At 49.2% G+C, this 22,856-nt stretch overlaps 1 protein-coding gene across 2 annotated transcripts in view; it reads left to right on the top strand.

Moving 5' to 3' along the window:
* Positions 1-22,856, top strand: part of KIRREL3 (kirre like nephrin family adhesion molecule 3) — a 610,621-nt gene that overhangs the window by 467,904 nt on the left and 119,861 nt on the right. For both annotated transcript variants that reach the window (XM_042238383.2, XM_042238382.2), the window contains exon 2: positions 7,758-7,835. In XM_042238383.2, coding sequence (XP_042094317.1) covers positions 7,758-7,835 — 78 coding nt within the window. The remainder of the gene's footprint in view (positions 1-7,757; positions 7,836-22,856) is intronic.

Genomic DNA, 22,856 nt, shown 5'->3' with positions numbered 1-22,856 from the left:
ACACACTGACAACAGGAATGCTCAAGGCCTTCTGGGCTGACGTCAAGACACATAGCTAGTGGCTTTCCTGGGAGCTCAGTGGTAAAGGGTCCACCTGCCAATGCAGGAAACGTGCGTTCAATCCCCGGTCCCGGAAGATCCCACGTGCCTCGGAGCAACTGAGCCTATGCACTGCAACCATTGAACCCACGCTCCAGAGCCCAGGAGCTGCAGCTGCTGAAGCCTGTGCACCCTAAAGCCCGTGCTCTGAAACGAGAGGAGCCACCACAGTGAGAAGCCCATGGACCACAGCTAGAGAGTGGCCCCTGCTCTCTGCAGCTGGAGAAAAGCCGAGCAGCAGCGAAGACCCAGCACAGCCAGAAGTAACTCAACAAATGAATGAAAATTTAAAAGACACATAGCCAGCCCTCCCTCCCTCCCCACCTTCCCTCTTTCCCATCATCTCTCGTGCCCACCGCCCCCACTGTCTGGTCTTAGCAGCCCCTCTGACTGCCCTCTAGTCGGCTGGTGCCTCTCAGGAGCCTTCCGAGTGGTCATGTGATGCTGCCCCCTGCATCCCCCAGGACAAAGGGACAGGGGTCAAAGAAAACCAACGGAAATAGCCAGGCCGCAGAGGAGACCAGTTCCTCCCCTCTTCCTGTCTATATTAGCTTGCTAGGGCTGCTGTGACAAAGGGCCACAAACTGGATGACCTAAACATTAAAAAAAGGTGTTGCCTACCAGTTCTGGAGGGCTTCCCTCATAGCTCAGTCGGTAATGAATCTGCTTGCAATGCAGGAGACCTGGGTCCGATTCCTGGGTCGGGAAGATCCCCTGGAGAAAGAAATGGCAATCCACTCCAGTATTGTTGCCTGGAAAATCCCATGGACAGAGGAGCCTGACAGGTTACAGCCCATGGGTCGAAAGAGTCAGCCACGACTGAGCGACTAAACCACCACCACCACCAGCTCTGGAGGCCAGGAGTCCACAAAAGATGCTGGCGGGGCTGGTTCCTTCCAAAGGGCCTGAGGAATGGCTCTGTTCTAGGCGTCCCTTGTGGCTTACCAACAACCTTCTCCATGTTCATTTGGCACTGTCCCTGCATGGGTGTCTGTCCCAGATTTCCCCTGTGTATGAGGACACCAGTCATATTGGATTGCGTGCATGTGTGCTCAGTCACTCAGCTGGGTCCGACTCTTGCAAACCATGGACTGTAATTGGCCAGGCTCCTCTGTCCATGGGAATTTTCAGACAAGAATACTGAAGTGAGTTGCCATTTCCTTCCTCAGGGGGTCTTCCCAACCCAGGGATCCAACCTGTGTCTCTTGATTGACAGTTGGCTCTTTACCACTGCTCTACCTGAGAAGCCCCATATTGGATTAGAGTCCCCCTGGTGATCATTTTAACTTGATTACCTTGGTCTAGTCTCTATCTCCAAATAAAGACACAGTCTGAGATGGTGCAGGCTTCCCTGATAGCTCAGCTGGTAAAGAAGCCACCTGCAATGTAAGAGACCCTGGTTCGATTCCTGGGTCCAGAAGATCTGCTGGAGAAGGGGTAGGCTACCCGCTCCAATATTCTTGGGCTTCCCTGGTGACTCAGCTGGTAAAGAATCTGCCTGCAATACAGGAGACCTGGGTTCGATCCCTAGGTTAGGAAGATCCCCTGCAGAAGGGAAAGGCTACCCACTCCAGTATTCTGGCCTGAAGAATTCCATGGGCTCTATAGTCCGTGGGGTCACAAGGAGTCAGACACGACTGAGTGACTTTCACTTTCACTGAGATACTGCAGTCAGGACTTCCGCATCAGGTTTAGGGGAACCCAGTTCACTCCTGATGCCACAGGACCGCTGATCTCTGCTGACACTTCCATGTCTGTCTTTTTAAAAATATTTATTTATTTTATTTATTTGGCTGTGTCGGGTCTTAGCTGCGTCATACAAGCTCTTCATTATGGAACGCATGATCTTTCATTGAGGCGAGTAGACTCAGCAGCTGTGTCATTCAGGTTTAGTGGCCCTGAGGCATGTGGGAACCTCGTTCCCTAACCAGGGATCAAACCCATGGCCCTGCATTGGAAGGTGGATTCTTTACCACTGGACCACCAGAGAAGTCCCTCAGTGTCTGTCTTGATTCACAGCATCAGCTAGCCCTGGGATCATTGGACCCACCCTAGGAATTAAGCCAGAAATCAGACCTGGATTCCAGCCTGAGCACTGGCCGGGCTAGACTGTGCTTTGGCCTTGAATTGTCATTTTACTTCTCTGAGCCAGTTTCTGAAACCAAAATGGAGGAAATCACTTCTGCCTTGCCTGCCTCACAGAGCTACTGTGAACACCCAATAAGACAGTGAGTATGACAGTGTCGTGAAAAAATAAGTATCCCACAAATGTGAAGTAATATCTCCGCAATATCATGATTACTAGGAAGAATATAGGAATCCTCAGGCTAGAAAAAGTCCCATCCTCACCCTCAGAAACTGAAGGAAAACCATTCCTTTTATGAAGCCATCTTTTTTTATACCTCCCAAGAGGAAACTGCACATTTCCCGGACTCCTATTGCGATGAATTACAGCGTTCATTCACTCCAGGCCATCCTCACCTGACCTAATCCCCTGTGCCTCGGTCAAGCCCATCTGACTTCTCTCTGGCCTGGGTCAGGGAGAACTGGTCACTGCCCATTATTTCTCAGTCATCTCTTTCATTAAATCAGACTTTTCCTGATCACTCACCATGTGCCAGGTACTGTGCTTCAGACCACGAACCCTGAGCCTAAGTAGACACTATCCCCACCCTTCTGTGGCTCACAATCTAAAGGCTGGGAGTTCCTGGGGTGCAACCTGGCCTTCTCCCTAAGAAATATACCCCTTCTCAGGCAGTGCTTCCTTATGTAGGGTGTGTGCATCTAAGTCGCTTTCAGTTCAGTTCACTTCAGTTGCTCAGTCGTGTCTAACTCTTTGCGACCCCATGAATTGCAGCACACCAGGCCTCCCTGTCCATCACCAACTCCCGGACTTCACTCAGACTCACGTCCATCCAGTCCGTGATGCCATCCAGCCATCTCATCCTCTGTCATCCCGTTCTCCTCCTGCCCGCAATCCCTCCCAGCATCAGAGTCTTTTCCAGTGAATCAACTCTTCGCATGAGGTGGCCAAAGTACTGGAGTTTCAGCTTTAGCATCATTCCATCCAAAGAAATCCCAGGGCTGATCTCCTTCAGAATGGACTGGTTGGATCTCCTTGCAGTCCAAGGGATCTCAAGAGTCTTCTCCAACACCACAGTTTAAAAGCATCAATTCTTTGGTGCTCAGCCTTCTTCACAGTCCAACTCTCACATCGTGTCCAACTCTTTGTGACCCCTTGGACGGTAGCCCGCCAGACTCCATGGGATTCTCCAGGCAAGAACAGTGGAGCGGGTTGCCATGCCCTCCTCCAGGGGCTCTTCCTGACCCAGGGATTGAACCCATGTCTCCTGCAGCTCCTGCACTGCAGGCGGGTTCTTTACCACTGAGGCACTGGAGAAGCCCCTCCTTGTGTAGCAGTGTCTCCTAACTCTTTGTTCTCCTGAGACAGTACCCTCCGCACGTTCACAGGCAGGTGACCCTGGCCTTCTTTGCACTGAACTGTCCTTCAAGCCAGGATGACTCCATTCACATCAGTCTTTTTCCGAGGGCCCGTTCAGTGCATCTGGTGGTTCTGCTACTGATTTAGTCCTTAGCCAAAAGCTGCAGCCCCAAAGTCTACATGGAGAGGACCTCAGCATCTTGCTGTTTTAAACGCACATCTGGAGGACTTCCCTGGTGGTCCAGTGCTTAAGACTTCACCTTCCGATGCAGGGAATGTGGGTTCGAACCCTGGCTGGGGGCTAAGGTCCCATCTACCTTGAGGCCAAGAAACCAAAACATAAAACAGATGCACTATCGTAACAAATCAAACAAAGCCTTTAAAAACGGTCCACATCAAAAACAAACAAAAAAGCCTTAAAAATAAATAAATAAAATGGGCATCTGGGATCTGACTCCACCATCAGTCCCACACCACCCGACAAAGACGGTGGCCGTCCGGTGGCTGACCCAGCTCACAGTGTGAACGATACCTCTTCTAGCACATTCCGTCATCTTTCCATTAATAGCCTGGTTGATCTGGCTTGTTGGAATCGTAAGCTATTGGTTCCTGTGCCCTTCATGTTTCTCTCTGGTCACCATCTTTGACCACACCTGTGTTTCCAGATTCTCCTGGAATCACACCTGGGCCCTGACCTGCTTCTTCATGTAGCCCCAATGACCTCTAATTTACCTCTGCAAATGTCTCCCAAGAACATCCTCAATTTTCATATATGGATAGCCTGCTCATTCTCACATATTTAATCCCCCAACCTGCTCGTTCTTGCAAAGATCCCAGTGGCTTCTCCCCACTTTTCAGTAAAGACTTAGTCAGAGAGCCCTCTCTCACTTAATAAATTTCTGCAGTGTGCTTATTAGTGCCTTGTAATGTAGATGCCTAAATAATTAAGACTAACCCACACGTGTCAAATTAAATGAGCCAAATACATTGAGAAATTGCTTCAGCCTCCATTTCTTTTATTAATCAGGTTTTTTTAATATAAAAAAGAAAGTCTTTCCCTGCTCATTTGCAAAAATCAAACATGGTCCATGAGAGTCTTACTTATAATAACCGTGTGCATACACAGCCTCTTTCATTGCGCAATACCCCTGGTGGCGAATTACGTGACATAGGACAGGGTGGGTTGAGGTGGCAGATATGGTCAACTCAAAGTCAGCAGGTGATCCACAGGCTCTAAATCTGTAGGAGGACCATGCCCCTCCATTTCCCTGAGAGGTGAGGAGATGGTCCAGGAAGCCCTGCAGGAACACTGGCCGAAATACACCCAGAATCTTCTGCCCACACTCTTCTGCCAGAGTTTGTTCCTGGGATCAAAACAAGAACCCAAACCCAAGCTCCCTTTCTCATTAGGAGCCGCTGCTGATGTACTTCAGATGAGCATAGGAAGTCAGTGGAAAATGTAATAGGAATCATCAGCAATTGTGTCATTCTCGTGATGAACAATACGCGTGCAATTATAATGGGCTGGTTAACGCTGCCTGTCGTCAGCATGTTGCAGTTTCAAGAGGGTCCTGGGCCAGAGGCTGTTGTTCGCTGGGGCTCAGAGCCACCTCGCAGCTAGAGCTTCCGCAGCCCCTCCTCCTGGCAGGCTGCATTCCTCCCTCTTGAAGGTGGTTGTTAGAAAGCATCCACAAATATAGTAAGTAAACATCAAAGGGGCTTTGATCCGCATGGCTTTCGACAGAGCAGGAGCCCCTGAAGAAAGGGCCGAGGCCTTGGATGAGGGAACTTAACATCGTCAATTTGGGCGCCTGAGATGTAAGGCTGTTTGAAGTGAGGGCGTTTTGGCTGTGCCTTCAGACGAGCGAGCGTGGAGAGAAAGGAAGAGAAGTGAGTGCCTTTGGAAAAGGCATGCTCAGATCTGCTTCTCTGCTCTTTACTGATAGTCAATAAACCCCTTTAAAGAATCAAGAGATCAAAGCCCGCGACCTCCCTGGGCCATGGCATTCCGCCACCACCCACCAGGCTTTGTTTTCCTCTGGGGCGGGAGCCCCTGAGCTTGACTTATCTGTGTCTCTCCGGCCCTTTCATCCTGCTGCTCCGAGAGGCTGGGCCTGGACCACAAGAGGTGGGGGGAGGGCTGCAGGAGAAAGAGCCCAGCCTCTCTAGCTCTGGCAGCCTAGATGCCGACCAGCCAGGGCTCAGAGTATCACCAAGCGTCGGGGAAGATGCTGTGATGTATCCCTCCGTGGCAAATTCCTTCTCTAAGAAACTGACGGAGGGAGTCGCCAGGCACCTGGGAAGCTAACAAAGCCTGGGAGGAGTTGCAGTCCCATCCCAGCCTCTGGAAATCATACCCCTTATCCATTTTCCCAGCTCATGGCGGCTGCCACATCTGTATGACTTCAAAGCAAAGACGTGGGGGTGGGGAGGCTACAATAATCATGGGAAGTCATTTAACATTTTTGAGCTTCAGTTTTCTCATCTGCAAAGTGTGAATAGTAATAACCGATCTGCCTCCCTCATGCAGTGGCTGTGGGGAATCCAAAGAGAAACCTGTTTCAGAAGCCACAAGTGCTATTGACAAATCAGGAGTGAATGATAGCTGTGTGTGTGCATGCTCAGTCACTCGGTCATGTCTGACTCTTTGCAGCCCCATGGAATGTAGCCCGCCAGGCTCCTATGTCCATGGGATTCCCTAGGCAAGAATACCGGAGTGGGCTGCCGTTTCCTACTTCAGGGGATCTTCTGGATCCAGGGATCGAACCCATGTCTCTTGAGTCTCCTGAATAGACAGGCAGTTTCTTTACCACTGTACCACCTTTAGGGCAAAGGATAGATACCGGAGAGGAAATCTTGCCTGGCTAACCAAGGTACTCCAGTCCAGGGCTTATATACAATGGACACTGATTTTCAGAATATCGTCATGAAGGAAAATTGGTCTCTTGCATTTGCTACCTGGAATCATTGGTCTAACTTGTTGTTTTGTGGGACCCGAGTCTATGTCTTATGTTTCTCAGCCATCTCCACCCCTGTGCTCCACGCTGAGTCTACGCTCATAAGTGTCTGATGACAATGCTGAATTGTGCCTGAATGTAAGGATGAACAGGGATCCTCAGCCCCAGACATTCACTCTCTCCCAAAAGTACTCTTTCTACCTACACCTTAACTCCAGTATACTATGTGTAGTAAGTCACTTCAGTCATGTCCAGCACTTTGTGATCCCCTGAACTGTAGCCCACCAGGCTCCTCCGTCCATGGGATTCTCCAGGCAAGAATACCAGAGTGGGTTGCCATGCCCTCCTCCAGCGGATCTTCCCGACCCAGGGACTGAACCTGCCTCTCTTACATCTCCCGCTTTGGCAGGCATGTTCTTTACCACTAGCCCCACCTGGGAAGCCCCTCAGCCCCTGTGTCTTCCCCTGAATTCTCCAGTGTGTCTGGTTGTGCTGTTCCGTCCTGCACCCACTGGCTGGCCTCTGCCTCTTCTCTGGCTTCACCACAGTCCCGATGTAATCTGGGCATAGCCCTTTCAAGCCTGGGGACTCGTTAACCTAGAGAGTAAAGGTTATGACTTTGGACTCTGCAGTCAGGCTGCCTCTGTTCAAACTCTTGGATCTGCCACCTGCCAGCTCTTTCATCTAAGACCACCTACCTAACATGCTCATAAATGAGGATATAATATAAAAATGGGGATAACAGTGGTATATCATAGAGTATATCATAGCGGTACCTCATAGAGTTGTTGCAAAGATCAAATAAGCAAATTATTGGCCTTAAGTTATGCCTGGACTGTATAAAATAGATAACTAATGAGAACCAACTGTATAGCACAGCGAATTCTGCTTGTGCTCTGTGGTGACCTAAATGGGAAGGAAATCCAAAAAAAAGAAAAAAGAGAGAGAGAGGGGGATACATGTATACGTATAGCTGATTTACTTTGCTATGCAGCAGAACTAACAGAACATTGTAAAGCAACTATACACTGATAAATAAATAAATACAAACCATAATCACGACATCTTAAAATTATGAAAATCCTAGAAATAAACCTGATGAAAGTTTTGAAAAAAATCAAGCCTGGACAAAGTGCTTTCTAAATGTTTGTTGAATAAGTAGCCCTTTTATAAGAGCAACAAGCTTCACATCTCTTGCAAAAGGACCTTCACTGACCCTTGACCCATTCCAAGCTCACCCACTTCTGCTTTTCTTCCAGAGCTGGGCCTCCAGAAAAGAGGATGCTGTCTGGTGCTGGGCTACATGGCCAAGGACAAGTTTCGGAGAATGAATGAAGGTCAGTGGGAACCTGCCTTCTCAGGGGTGATGGGGAGGGAGGAAGCTCTGTCTATGGCTGTGGCAGCAAGAGAAAGGGCCTGGGGCTTCTCAGAAAGGACAGCAGACGATGAGGCTGATTTCCATGCAGCCGATGTAGGGAAGAAACATTGTGCACTGACTTATGAGCACTGTTTCCCTACACTCTCTTCCTTCCTCCCTTTAGGTCCCCTCCTTCTCTTCCTGTCTCTTCCCTTCCCTTTGTCCCTCACCTACCCACCTGGCCCAACTAAATCTGCTTCTATTATCTTTTCTAATCCAGACCTGACGGCCTTTCTCCTTAACATTCATATTTCTTGAATGCTAATTGAATTAACGGCGCCTCACCGGGCACTTGGGAGGATACTAAAGAAGAATAAGGCAGAGCTCTTTATTCTCAAAGGACTTCCACTCAGAAACCTGCCCTCTTTTCCAACTCCTGCAGCCCTGCCTGTCCCTCTTACTCAGGCCATTCTGTCTTCCTCTAGGACTGGGTCTTTCTTCGGACGCTTGACTGGGCCACAGAAGGCGGGAGGTGGTGGGGTGGAGAAGCTGTTGGTGTTGCTGTGGAGGCTGGGATGTGAGAGGAGTGCTGCCACTTCTGGGCCCGCTGTAATAAAGAGCCAGTCCCCTCATCCCCAGCCATCTGTCTCCATGCAGCTAATAACCCTCTCCATCAGATGCCACAGATTGTTTGTCAGGATTCAAAAGTAGATAAACAATGGCTGGGGATGCCATTTATTCATTAAAGTCAGACAAATGAAGCCCTGGCTTCTCACCAGCCCAGATTGCCATGAGCCGGGCCCCTCCCTTCCCAAGGCCCAGCGTCCCTTGTAGCCTCATTCCCATCCCAGGCATAGAAAAGACAGCACACCTGTACCATCTCTAGCCCCAAACTTAGACCACAGCATAGCTCCAGCGCCCTCTTCCCAAGCTCCTCAGCTGGCTCTCCTCCAAGCCTCTAGACCATGACACCACACTCCCACATGCTCCCCAGACCTAACGCCTTACCAGCTAGAGCTTTGTTGCCAGGACCCATCATGGTTACAGTCTGACAACAGTTGGGTCAGTGCAATTAAATACAAAGAGTATCACCTCCCCAGTTTCACTGCCTGCCTGTATAAGAAGGCAACAGCATCGAGAAGCTACTTCTTATTTGTAGGAGCCCCATGGCTGAGCACAGCCAGGATTGAGGCTGCATTTTCTGCATCCTGCCAGTCAGTCTTCCTTCCGGACCTTTCTCTCAGCCCAGCCCTCCCTTCCCACCACCACCTTCTTGAGACTGCGAGGCAGTAACTTCTAATTCCTGGGAACTGACAGCACAGCTCTGTCCATGGTGCTGAATAGACACATTCGCTTGCTGGCAATGCTCATTAGAGAGCTGAAATGAGGCTCCCAGGGAATGGGAGAACCAAAAAAGTCAGGAGCTGGGATGGATTTGAAAGCTCAGGTCCCAAGTGTCTGACCCCAGTAGAGGGATACTGACCCCAGATCTTGGGGCCTGTAAAGAATCATATCGCAAAGGATGATGAACATGATTCGGCTCCTCCCGCTTTTCGTAAGCCGCTCGGGCTGCTATGACAAAATCCCACAGACTGAGTGGCTGAAACACAGAAATTTATATTCTCGCAGTTCTAGAGACTGGAAATCCAAGAAAAGTGCCAGCATGGTCCGGTTCTGGTGAGAGTTCTCCTTGTGGTGTGCAAAGAGCAGCCTTCTCACTGAGTCATCCCATGGCAGAGAGAGAGAGAGAGAATGCTCTGGTCTCTCTTCTTCTGTGTATGCGTGCGTGCACACTAAGCCTCTTCAGTGGTGTCTGACTCTGTGGGACCCCGTGGACTGTAGCCGGCCAGGCTCCTCTGTCCATGGGATTCTCCAGGCAAAAATACTGGAGTGGGTTGCCATGCCCTCCTCCAGGGGATCTTCCCAACCCAGAGATCAAACCCACATGTCTTATGTCTCCTGCATTGGCAGGTGGGTCCTTTACCACTAGCCCCATCTGGGAAGCCTGTCTTCTTAAAAAAGAAGTTTAAATACATTTCCCATAAAGAAAGGTACAATGGTAATACCCTGAACCAGAGCTTAGGAAAATGGTAAGAAAAACAAATGCACCCTTAATAGCTCCTTAGATGTTGTTCAAGTAAAGAAGAGGGGAAGAAAGTTAGGGGACTAGAAGAGGGCTTGGGAGCAAGACTAGGATCTGATTACTTCTAAGAATGGTTAGCCTTACTTTGTGCAACAACTAAGCTAAGACAGCATTTTTTAAATTAGTGTGTTTATTTTAATTGGATGATAATTACTTTACACTATTGTGGTGGTTTTTGCCATACATCGACATGAATCAGCCATGGATGTTCATGTGTCTCACCATCCTGAATCCCCCTCCCACCCCCCTCCCCCACCCCATCCCTCTGGGTTGTCCCTCTCAAAGTGGGACCCACTTTGAGTGGTTGTCCCACTCAAAGCACGGCTTTGAGTGCCCTGCTTCATGCATCAACCTTGCACTGGTCACAAGATGGCATTTTAACAGGTCTTTATGTCTTTAGTTTGACTGGGCCGGGTCTTGGCTTCAGCACACAGTACCTTTGTTGACACATGCGGGATCTCTCGTTGAGGCCAATGGGCTTCCCTAGCGTCCATGTGGGATCTTAGTTCCCCAAACAGGTATGGAGTCCATGTCCCCTGCATTGGAAGATGGATTCTTAGCCACTAGACCATCAGGGAAAACCTTTTTGTTGTTCAGTCACTCGGTTGTGTCTGATTCTATGTGACCCCATGGACTGTAGCACTCCAGGCTCCTCTGTCTTTCACTATCTCCCAGATAGCATTTTAAATAGGTTTTTCTTGTTAAAAAAGCAAGATGCCAAAACAATGCCCCTTCTCTTTGGGCCTCTTTTCAAACACACACAGGCCACAAAAATGTGTTATTCCTTTCAAAGGGTTGTGATCCACTTGGCTGGGAATGAGCGATTCTAGGTGCTTTAGCTCAATCTATACCCTCCCCCTGCTGCTAAGTCACGTCAGTATTGTCCGACTCTGTGCGACCCCATAGACAGCAGCCCACCAGGCTCTGCTGTCCCTGGGATTCTCCAGGCAAGAGTACTGGAGTGGGTTGCCATTGCCTACCCTCCAGAACACGGGAGTGGGTTGCCATTTCCTTCTCCAAGGCATGAAAATGAGAAGTAAAAGTGAAGTCATTCAGTCATGTCCGACTCTTCGTGACCCCATGGACTGAAGCCTACCAGGCTCCTCCGTCCATGGGATTTTCCAGGCAAGAGTACTGGAGTGGGTTGCCATTGCCTACCCTCCCCCTAGTAAAGATGAACTGAGAATCAAGCAGGAGGCAACAGAGTCATCAGCAATGGCCGGGAAGCAGCAGAGCAGCTTGCCACCCATCTCTGCCTTCCTCACTGCCTGTGGTCCTCGGCTCTCCCAAATGCCCCGCGCACATTCATGCCCCACACACACTGGCTGCTGCTGCTTCTAGGTAAACAAGGAGATGAGGGGGTGGCAAGCAGGTTAAACCACCCTGTATGAGGAGTTACAAATCTCAGCTAACGAAGAGGAGACAGGGTAGGAGGTGGGTGAGTCGGTGGGGCCGAAGGGGAGATGCTGGAGGTGGGTGGGCTTTGGCCCTGGAGGGGTGAGAGGCATGAGGACGGGAAGAGGGAGGGGCCTGGAAAGGAGGCGGATGTCTCTGCTCCCACTCCAGCCAGTCTAGCTACCCCAAGTGCCATATTACACATTTTTTTCCTCTTTCAAAAGCTCACATGCTCAAACCCCAACACGTCTGCACATAACAAAGAAGCATAGCAAGCATGGGGAGCTGTTTTATGGTTTATAATTATCTTGTACCAATACTCAAAATGATTATTACTTCCACATATTAATAATTGAACTGGAATAGCAGCTATGACATAGATCAAGAAGCAGACATCTCTGTCCACACTGCCCTATACACCTTGCTATAAACTGAACACTTGGTAAAATAGTTTTAAAAAATTGTAATTTTTTTTCTCCCAGATGTTGAAATTAGTGACATATTGGGACAATTAGCTGCTTCTTCTATTAAAGATAAGATAATGATCATTATATTTTCCACTTAGAATAAATATGCAAGACCTACTTGCACTGCATTGAGGCATATTTGTTCTGTTTAACAGTATCTAATAGAGTGTCTGTCACCCAGGAAGAAGTGGTCCCCTATTTCATTTGTTTCCTTGTTAATTTTTGTATCTTTTTATTTTCTTTTCCCTCTACTCTCCCCTCCTTGCTACATTCCCCCCAAAAAATAACAGCTTGAGAAGGAGCAAGAGAAAAATAATGAATGAACAGGAGCTTTATAGATCTGGGGTTTATCATAAGCTGGAGTAATCGCCATTGGTGCCGTTAAACTACACAAAGCAATAAAAGAGAAAACACTATTCAAAGATCGTTTAAGGAGGCATGTGATAGTTAATGAGAGGTTTGCTCTACTTGGGAGCACGTAATAGCTTCTCGGGCAGAATCTGCAGCATTTGCAGGAATCGAAGTGATCGGTAAAATGTGTGTGTCTGTGTGTTTGTCTGTGTGTGTGTGTGTGTCTGTGTGTGTGTGTGTGTCTGTGTGTGTTCCTTCCTGTTTGTGCTCAACATATCTGAGGCATCAAGTGGAAATATGGACAAAAATCAATGAAAGGCCGACAAGAAAGGAGCAAATAAAGACAGACTAGGCATGAGCCTGTCACGTTTGTTTGACATAATTGTCTTCGTGTGATTAAGTACATGGTGCTTTAACTAGGAACTGCTGGAAGGAGATCATTTATTTATTCATCAAACAGTCAATGAACACGCACCACAAAAATAATACCAATTTTTCATAATAAGTGCCAGCCACTGGTCTAAGCTCTGGAGCTGCAAAAGTAAAGAAGACGAGATTTCCCTGGCGGTCCAGTGGTTAAGACTCTGTGCTTCCACGGCAGGGGCATGGCTTTGGTCCCTGGTCTGAGAACTAAGACCCCACATGCCAGGCAGTGTGGCCAAGGGAGAAAAGAGTAAATAAGCTGTAGTCCCTGCCCTCTCGAGCTCCAGATAAAAAACACACAGCCACATCTCAGGGTTCCTGTCACCTCCACAGAGACGCTGCCGGGCCACCTTACCTAAGTGAGATTCCCCCCTTCCCCCACCATTGAGCTCCACTGTGACAACCAGCCTATTTACTTGGTGGTACTTACCCTAATTGATGATCATTTATTACATGGTCCCACTAAGAGTTAGTTTCAGAAAGGCAAGGATCCTGCTTTCCTTGCCAGTCCCTGGACCTTAGCCCAGTGTCTCACACATAGAGACTAAACATTTTGAAATTAAGTAATTAGTTTGTGGGCTTCCCAGGTGGCTCAGTGGTAAAGAATCCACCTGCCAATGCAGGAGACACAAGTTTGATCCTTGGGTCAGGAAGATCCCGTTTAGAAGCGAATGGCAACCTATTCCGGTATTCTTGTCTGGGAGATTGCATGGACAGAGGAGCCTGGCAGGCTACAGTCCATGGAATCGCAAAGAGTCAGACACAACTGAGCAACTAAACAACAAAAACAATTAGTGCCATGAGTGACAATGGAAGAATCCAGAAAGCTACCCACAGGTGTAAGGGGAATCTGGAGAAGGAGCTCATAGACAGAACACGCTGACACACAGCACCAGTCTTCACGTCCCCAGCAATTCCCCATGACTTACCTCTCTGCCTCTCCTCCAAAGCCAGCACTACAGTCCCTCTTGGGAGGCCAGGATCCACACAGATCAGCAGGGAAAAGGGCTAGGAGGTGAGGCTGCCAGGGAGGTGTCTGTCCTGCAGCCGCCTGCCCTCCTTCCTCACCCCTCCTGCTGATGGCCCATCTTCTCATCTAGGGCATCGCTAGGCAGGTATTTCCCGTCAGGGCTGCAGGGGGAATTGCTCTCACATCACTCACACACACACACACACACACACACACACACACACACACACACACACCATTCCCTTTCCTCTTCCCATCCTTCCCCCATGACCCACTTCTCCTGGAGAGACCAGAACCACTCTCCAGCTCCATGCACATTCCTCGCCTAGGGTGGATCCTATGCACGGGCAGAATAGGAAGCTCTCCCGTGATGTCAGATGAGGGGCTCTGCCTGCCTCTCAGAAAGCCCAGTCCTCTGTGTTAGAACCTTGAACCACCCCAGGAACTACAGTGCAGCCCGCTCACCCGGGGAGGCCCAGGGTCGGTAGGAAGTTGCTGGAAGAGGCAGGACCACAACCCAGGTCTGCTGACATCCAGTCCAGCGCTCTTAGAATGCAGAAAGAGGGGGCTGAGGCCACAGTCAGAGGGGACACCCCTAAGGCTTTGGCTTGAAAATACAGAGAAGGTGGAAGGGGCAGGAGAGCAACGGGCAGAATACAGGAGACTGTCAGCCTGATGTGGGAGAGTCAGGAAAGGCGGAGAGGGGGACACAGGCCAGGGAAGACCCTTTCTTTCTACAGAACCAGAAAAGGCTCCCGAGCGGTAGACTAGCCCTGGGAAATGAGGGGGAAGGGAGGGGGGATGAGGAAAAGGATGTTTGAGGCAGTGGAGCCCTGGCCTCCCTGCCCAGGTGTCCCTTTGGGGCCGAGGTGGACCTACCCATGAGGCTCCCATCTGCCCAGGCTGCGTACGTGGCAGGGGGCAGAGTCCGGAACCTTCAGAAGCACAGGCACCCTCTGCTTCTCACGCACTTATGGCAAGCAGGTGTGCCTCCCAGCTGCCTTCATCCTCCCTGCGATCGTGGTTTAGTCACTAAGACGTGTCTGACTCCTGTGACCTCATGGACTGTAGCCCTCCAGGCTCCTCTGTCCATGGGGATTCTCTAGGCAAGAAAACTGGAGTGGGTTGCCATGCCTTCCTCCCAGGGACCTTCCCGACTCAGGGATCAATCTCATGTCTCATATCTTCTATGCTGACAGGCAGGTTCTTTACTTCTAGCGCCAGGGCCCACAGTCATTTTCCTGAGACAGTCTCTTCACTGCCTGCCAGAGCCCCCGGGGTACTGGCTAATACTGTCATTTTGTTAGTTGGGGCTTTGGGGGGTGCATTTTTTCTCATTTCATTTTTCTTACTGATGTGTTTTCTTCTACTGGGCTGCAAAGCCGATTATTTGTATAACGTCCCTGTTTATTATTTATGGCAAAACTCAGATTTCCAGGGTGCTTTATGATTGTTATTTAATTTGCTCGGCGCCTTGGAACATGGGTCGTCCATTTTCATCTTCCTGCCTCGATCTGACGGTGGATTTCAGAGCTTTTTCCCAGGCCCATTCCTCCCACCACCGTTCCTACCAGGAGGCCTGTTGGCTAAAGCAAGCTGGGGGCCACCTCGACCACAGATCCTGCCAAGCTCTTTCTCAGACTTCTTTTTGCCCGCTGCTCCCTCCAGTTCTCACTGAGACCTAGAAATGTTGCCTCCTGAGTATCTCTCGAACCCATCCACCTCTGTCCATCTGACAGCCCCTGCCCTCACCCATCACCACCCTCCCCGACCTGGGCCGCATGTTCGCTCTCCTAACTGGCTTCTTGGGTCCATCAAGCCCAGCCCGTTCCCTCCCAGTTCATTTTTCACACTTCAGCCAGAGCAGTGTTTCAAAATGCAAATCTGAAAATGGCGCATTGCTCTTGAAAATATTCCGGTGGCTTTCTATCACCATTAGGAAAAATACCCGAATCCTCAGCATATTTTATAAGACCCTATAGGATCTGGTTCCTACTGACCTTTTTGGCTCCATTTTGCCCCCGTAACACTCTGTAAAACTCCAGTCACATCAGCCTTCTTTCTGCTCCTCCAACAGGGCATGTTCCCGTCTGCCATAGAGCCTTTGTCTATACTGGTCCCTCCTCTCAGGATACGGACCACACATGCCCACACCCCATCCCCAGACCCTTCCCATAGCGGCCCCTGCTCATCTTTCAGATCTCAGCTGAAACATCCCTTCTGCAGTGAAGCCTCCTCAGACCCACCCCTCCCTAGTCTAGACCAACTTCCTGTGTTCCATGCTCTTATATTCCTTTCCTTCCAAGGGCTTAGCTAAGTCTGTACCCAGAAGTTCATTTAGCAGTTATTTAGCTCAGACCTATGGACATCACCAGATGGTCAACACCGAAATCAGACTGATTATATTCTTTGCAGCCAAAGATGGAGAAGCTCTATACAGTCAACAAAAACAAGACCAGGAGCTGACTGTGGCTTAGATCATGAACTCCTTATTACCAAATTCAGACTTAAATTGAAGAAAGTAGGGAAAACCGCTAGACCATTCAAGTATGACCTAAATCAAATTCCTTATGATTATATAGTGGAAGTGAGAAGTAGATTTAAGGAACTAGATTTGATAGATAGAGTGCCTGATGAACTATGGAATGAGGTTCGTGACATTGTACAGGAAACAGGGATCAAGACCATCCCCATGGAAAAGAAATGCAAAAAAGCAAAATGGCTGTCTGGGAAGGCCTTACAAATAGCTGTGAAAAGAAGAGAGGTGAAAAGCAAAGGAGAAAAGGAAAGATAGAAGCATCTGAATGCAGAGTTCCAGAGAATAGCAAGAAGAGATAAGAAAGCCTTCTTCAGCGAGCAATGAAAAGAAATAGAGGAAAAAACAGAATGGGAAAGACTAGAGATCTCTTCAAGAAAATTAGAGATACCAAGGGAACATTTCATGCAAAGATGGGCTCGATAAAGGACAGAAATGGTCTGGACCTAACAGAAGCAGAAGATATTAAGAAGAGGTGGCAAGAATACACAGAAGAACTGTACCAAAAAGATCGTCACAACCCGGATAATCATGATGGTGTGATCACTCATCTAGAGCCAGACATCCTGGAATGTGAAGTCAAGTGGGCCTTAGAAAGCATCACTATGAACAAAGCTAGTGGAGGTGATGGAATTCCAGTAGAGCTATTTCAAATCCTGAAAGATGATGCTGTGAAAGTGCTGCACTCAATATGCCAGCAAATATGGAAAACTCAGCAGTGGCCACAGGACTGGAAAAGGTCAGTTTTCATTCCAATCCCAAAGAAAAGCAATGCCAAAGAATGCTCAAACTATCGCACAATTGCAGTAATCTCACATGCTAGTAAAGTAATGCTCAAAATTCTCCAAGCCAGGCTTCAGTAATACGTGAACCGTGAACTCCCTGATGTTCAAGCTGGTTTCAGAAAAGGCAGAGGAACCAGAGATCAAATTGCCAACATCTGCTGGATCATGGAAAAAGCAATAGAGTTCCAGAAAAACATCTATTTCTGCTTTATTGACTATGCCAAAGCCTTTATGTGGATCACAAGAAACTGTGGAAAATTCTGAAAGAGATGGGAATACCAGACCACCTGACCTGCCTCTTGAGAAACCTGTATGCAGGTCAGGAAGCAACAGTGAGAACTGGACATGGAGCAACAGACTGGTTCCAAATAGGAAAAGGAGTACATCAAGGCTGTATATTGTCACCCTGCTTATTTAACTTCTATGCAGAGTACATCATGAGAAATGCTGGACTGGAAGAAACACAAGCTGGAATCAAGATTGCCGGGAGAAATATCAATCACCTCAGATATGCAGATGACACCACCCTTATGGCAGGAAGTGAAGAGGAGCTAAAAAGCCTCTTGATGAAAGTGAAAGAGGAGAGTGAAAAAGTTGGCTTAAAGCTCAACATTCAGAAAACGAAGATCATGGCATCTGGTCCCATCACTTCATGGGAAATAGATGGGGAAACAGTGGAAACAGTGTCAGATTTTATTTTGGGGGGCTCCAAAATCATTGCAGATGGTGACTGCAGCCATGAAATTAAAAGATGCTTACTCCTTGGAAGAAAAGTTATGACCAACCTAGATAACATATTCAAAAGCAGAGACATTACTTTGCTGACTAAGGTCCATCTAGTCAAGGCTATGGTTTTTCCAGTAGTCATGTATGGATGCTTTTGAACTGTGGTGTTGGAGAAGACTCTTGAGAGTCCCTTGGACTGCAAGGAGATCCAACCAGCCCATTCTGAAGGAGATCAGCCCTGGGATTTCTTTGGAAGGAATGATGCTAAAGCTGAAACTCCAGTACTTTGGCCACCTCATGAGAAGAGTTGACTCATTGGAAAAGACTTTGATGCTGGGAGGGATTGCGGGCAGGAGGAGGAGGGGATGACAGAAGATGAGATGGCTGGATGGCATCACGGACTCAATGGACATGAGTCTGAGTGAACTCCGGGAGTTGGTGATGGACAGGGAGGCCTGGCATGCTGCGATTCATGGGGTCACAAAGAATCGGACACGACTGAGCGACTGAACTGAACTGAACTGAACTATTTCCGCTCTCAGTCTTTAAGTTCTGCTAGGTCTCCATTACCTCCCAGGAGCCTGGCATCATGTTTGCACACAGTAGACATTGAAAAAAGAGTGAGCACAGTGATCTTCTCTGCCCCTGGGCAGTGGCTCCCAAGCTGCTGGAACCAGGCGGCTGGACAGTCACAGACTCCTAGAAGAAACATCAGAAATCACCTGGAGAAGGGGAAGCTGAGACCCGGGAAAGTGATGGGCTTACCCAGAGCAGTGTAACTGGGTGAGCCACACAGCAAAGGATTGAAGCCAGACTTCTGAGCCTAAGTCCAGCCACTTCCCCGTCTCACTGTGCTAAGTCCTTGAAGTGTGGGCGTGACTGATTAAGCGGGTCCAACCGGGAGCTCTGCCTGGTAAAAATGGGTTTGGGGCAGTGTTTTGAAAGAGACTAGAAGCAAGAACCTCTGGAGAAAAGGAAAGGAAGTAGGTCCTTTGATACAAACATGAAGCACACCCCTGTGAGCCCAGTTCTGTGTTGGGCACAGGAGCTCCAGGGGCTGGACACAGCTTCAGACTTCAGGAACCTTGTCTTCCACTGGGAAGCTTAGACATATTTCATGTCAAGGTGATTTTGTGGTTGTTTGGTTTTGTTTTTTCTTTTCAGCCTTGTGGTTAGTATGCTTAAGGGTTAAGCACTGTGGCTTGGGAGACACTGAAATTTAGGCATAGTCAGAGCAGGTTTAGAACCATACCATCAAAGAATCTTGAGGCCAGAAGGGACCCAAGGGTATCTAGTCCACACTCTCTCCTGATGGCTCAATATCCCCACCAAGTACCAATGTGTGTAAATACTTGTGAATACTGTGCTGCCGTGCACTCGTTCACTCACCAACTGACTGACTGTGCGCAACACTGTGCCTGGCCCTGGGCACGTAAAGACATAGTCCCTGCCCCAAAGGACAGCACAGCAATCAGCATGGCGTCTTACTGGCTGTAGCCAGATGTGTACAGAGCCTTGGGAACAGAGAAGAGGAATCCATCCAACTGCAGGCCAAGTGAGCCGGGCCAAGACAGCATCCTGCAGACAGTGACAATCTGAGCTGAGCCCTGGGAGCAAACTCTATCATCAGAAGCCATCGCAACCTACACTTGAATCCCTCCGAAGACAGGAAACTCACTACCTTCCAAGGCCACGGGTAGCCCCTCAGCTAGGCTCTTATAAAGGAGTTTCAAATAGAAAACACCCCTTCAACCCCAAGAGTCCACAGTTCTGTCATTCTAACTACACTGAGGACAATTAACAGGGTGACAGTTAGCAGCCACTGGCCAAAATCCCAGGGTCTCACGCTGTGTCAACTCTGCCCAGGCAAGCTCCCCTTTCTTCTGTCTGCCTCCCCTTCCCCATCCAGCCAGCCTCAGCCAGCCTCAAAGCTTTCATCACTGAATGCCAAGGCCCCCGCCTCTACTTCCCTCCCCAGGGTGGGAGAGTCTGAATAAATGAGAGTGCTTAATGGCCTGCGGTGCCATAAAGTTTTAGAGCTGTGTACCGGAATGAACAGGTTCAGGCTGAGATGAATTATCCAGACCTTTTATCAAAGGAGAGTCAATAAAAACCTGAAGGCGCTCACCCCATCTCCTTGGAGTGGCCGTGTCACACGGCTGGGCCCTGCGTTCTGGAAATAGTCATTGGTGGGTGCGTCCCCCGCCCCAATCCATCTGCTTTCTTCCCTATGCCTTCCCTCCTCAAATGTATTTGTTTCTATGGTAACTGTGTTGTTACTGGTATGGGAGGAGTTTAATGACATTCAGAAGTACCAAATCAAGTCCATTTATATAATGGTCTGAAATACACATAATGGCCTGTGGAATATAGGGCACGGTGACAGTTTCAGTAACTGAGCACAGACTGTGGGATAAACAGAGCGAGGTGGTACTCCCCCCGGCCTCCGAGTCAAACGCACCAGGAATAACCACTATTCTTAGTACAAGAGAGCTACTTCTCAGCCATTACTCGGGAAAGGGTCTCAAAACGCGACACCAAGCCATTCTCTCGTTGAGGAAGGGTGCTGGCTGGACCACAGGTCCTCTGCGCTCACCAAAGTTTGACCAGAGAGTCGGGTAGGGCAGACACAGAGAGGATGGGACCTTCCAGAAGTATGGAAAGAGCAGCCCTCCTGCCCTGGGTCCTCGGGCGCCCCCCTCAGCCAGCCCGAGGTGGAACATGCACTCCAAGAGCTGGTGCTTACGGCACAGGAGCCTGTGAGTCTGAGTCAGACTTACCTTTCAAGCACCCACCGTGTGCCTGGTGCTGGTGGAGGTGGGGTGGGGGGGACATGGCAATGCAAAACCCATGGAGGATGCCCTTGTCTTAGCTCAGGTTCCCCCAGAAGCAGATGCTAAGCACAGACTCGTCCAAGAGGTACAGGAACCTCCCGAAAGATGGTAGGGAGTTGACATGAGAAAGGGAAGGTGTCCCACGCTGGGGGTACTATCAGGCCCTAAATGCGGGGTGGGGGCAGTGGAAGCCTCATCCCAGTGGGAGGCTCTGGGAAGTGCTGCAGAAGCCACGCCTCACAGTCAGGCCACCCAAAGATCAGGGTGTCTATACAGCAGTCTGGTCAGTAACTGGTTGAGGGCTGCTCAGGTTGGGGTGTTTGCTCCCCCGTACTTCTGTCGAGTGGCCTTTGCAGATGGAGAGAAAGACCTCAGGAGAAGGGTGGTGGATGCTGGCGGTTGGGAATTGGCCTGAGGCGGGGCATTGGTAAAGATGACTGCAGCCCCCAGGGAGTTTTTGGGTCCAGTGGGGAGACAGGCTTTTTGTGAACTAGCAGAAGGCAGGGTGATGGGAGAGCTAGAGGGGTGGGCAGGTGAGATGCTCTTGCAGCTTAGAGGATACTGGTTCTGGATACTGGGGGAACTTGGGGAGAGTGGGAGAGGCGAGAGAGAGCTCGCCTGCAAGTTCTGGTGCTACGGAGGCACCTAGGACACACATCATTCAGTTTTCATGCCGTCACAGGGTAGGTGATGTTTCCTCCATTTTGAAGATGAAGTTAGCAAGGCTCAGAGAGATTAAGTCATCCACCAAAAGCACACAGCTAAGGTTCAAACCCTGTTGTTTTTATTTGTGTGTGTGTGGGTTTTTTTTGTTTTTGTTTTTGTTTTTTTACTTTTTATTTTGTATTGGAGTAAAGAAACTTCCTGCCAGTGCAGAAGACATAAGAGACACGGATTTGATCCCTGGGTCAGGAAGATCCTCCGGAGGAGGGCATGACAACCTACTCTGGTATTCTTGCCTGGAGAATCCCATGGACAGAGGAGCCTGGCAGGCTACAGACCATAGGGTCTCAAAGAGTTGGACGTGACTACAGTGACTTAGCAGGCATAGCCAATTAGCAAACAGTGTTGTGATAGCTTCAGGTGGACAGCAAAGGGACTCAGCCATACATATACATGTATCCATTCACCCCCAAACTCCCGTCCCATCCAGGCTGCCACATAACTTTGAGCAGAGTTCCCTGTACTCTACAGTAGGTAAGATAAGGTAAGGTAAGGTGAAGTCTCTGAGTCATGTCCAACTCTTTGCAACCCCACAGACCGTAGCCTACCAGGCTCTTCCATCCATGGGATTTTCCAAGCAAGAGTACTGGAGTGGGTTGTCATTTCCTTTTCCAGAGAATCTTCCCGACCCAGGAATCGAACCCAGGCCTCCCACATTGTAGGCAGACGCTTCACCGTCTGAGCCACCAGGGAAGTCTTGTAGGACCTTGGTTATCCAATTTAAATATAGCAGAGTGTACATGTCCATCCCCAAATCCCTAACCATCCCTTACCCCCATCCTTTCCCCCAGCAACCATAAGTTCCAAACCCTGGGCTTCTTACTCCCACTCTGCCTCAGGGAGCTTTGTGTATTTGGGAGATGGTGGGGAGTGACTGCCTCCATCACCGTCAAGGGCAGACATGACCAAGAGCCTGCTATATATATACCCATGTGGAGGTCTCTGCATAGCCACAGACTGCCCTCTCTCATATCTCCCCACATTGTGCTGTTCATGGGCCCCAACTCAGGCAGTCAGGCAGCCCCTCTGATCCCACCCCAGATGTAAGCTGGACTGCAATACCCACCTTGAGTGAATTACCTGGAACTCACAGTCCTAGGAGCACAAGAGAGAGAAGAGGTAGACAGAAAGGTGAGGGGGAGGCTTCAGTTCCAGTGGGCCCTCCCAGCCTTGCTCCAAACCTGAGGCAGTGGCCTCGGAAAATACAGCCAAAGAGGGATCACACAGACACGCTTCTCTGGAGCAGCATTTCTGTTGCACGTTAATAGGTGTTCTGTGAAATGCAGGATGCATGGTCAAATAAGGTGGAGAGAAGCTGGGTGAACCCTAACTAAACAAGTCTCTCCTACAAAAACTCCCAGAGCCGTTAAGTGACCAAAGGGTGTGGAGAATCCCCCAAAGGGGGATACGGTTCTCAGAGTTCCCTAAATTTACTTGACCACAAAATATTTTCCATAGAGCATGTTTTAGGACTAGGATTTCTTGGAATCCACTTTGGGACATAATGGTTTAAGGCCAGCTCTGCCGCTGCCTCGTTGTGTGAGCTTTGTCAAATGAGAATAAATTAAGCCTGCCTCATGAGGACCCCTGGGCTTCCCTAGTGGCTCATTTTGTAAAGAATCTGCCTGTAACACAGGAGATCCGGTTT

The sequence above is a fragment of the Ovis aries genome, chromosome 21 (assembly GCF_016772045.2).
Source record: "Ovis aries strain OAR_USU_Benz2616 breed Rambouillet chromosome 21, ARS-UI_Ramb_v3.0, whole genome shotgun sequence".
NCBI classification, from domain to species: Eukaryota; Metazoa; Chordata; class Mammalia; order Artiodactyla; family Bovidae; genus Ovis; species Ovis aries.
This window is presented reverse-complemented; position numbering and strand designations above follow the sequence as displayed.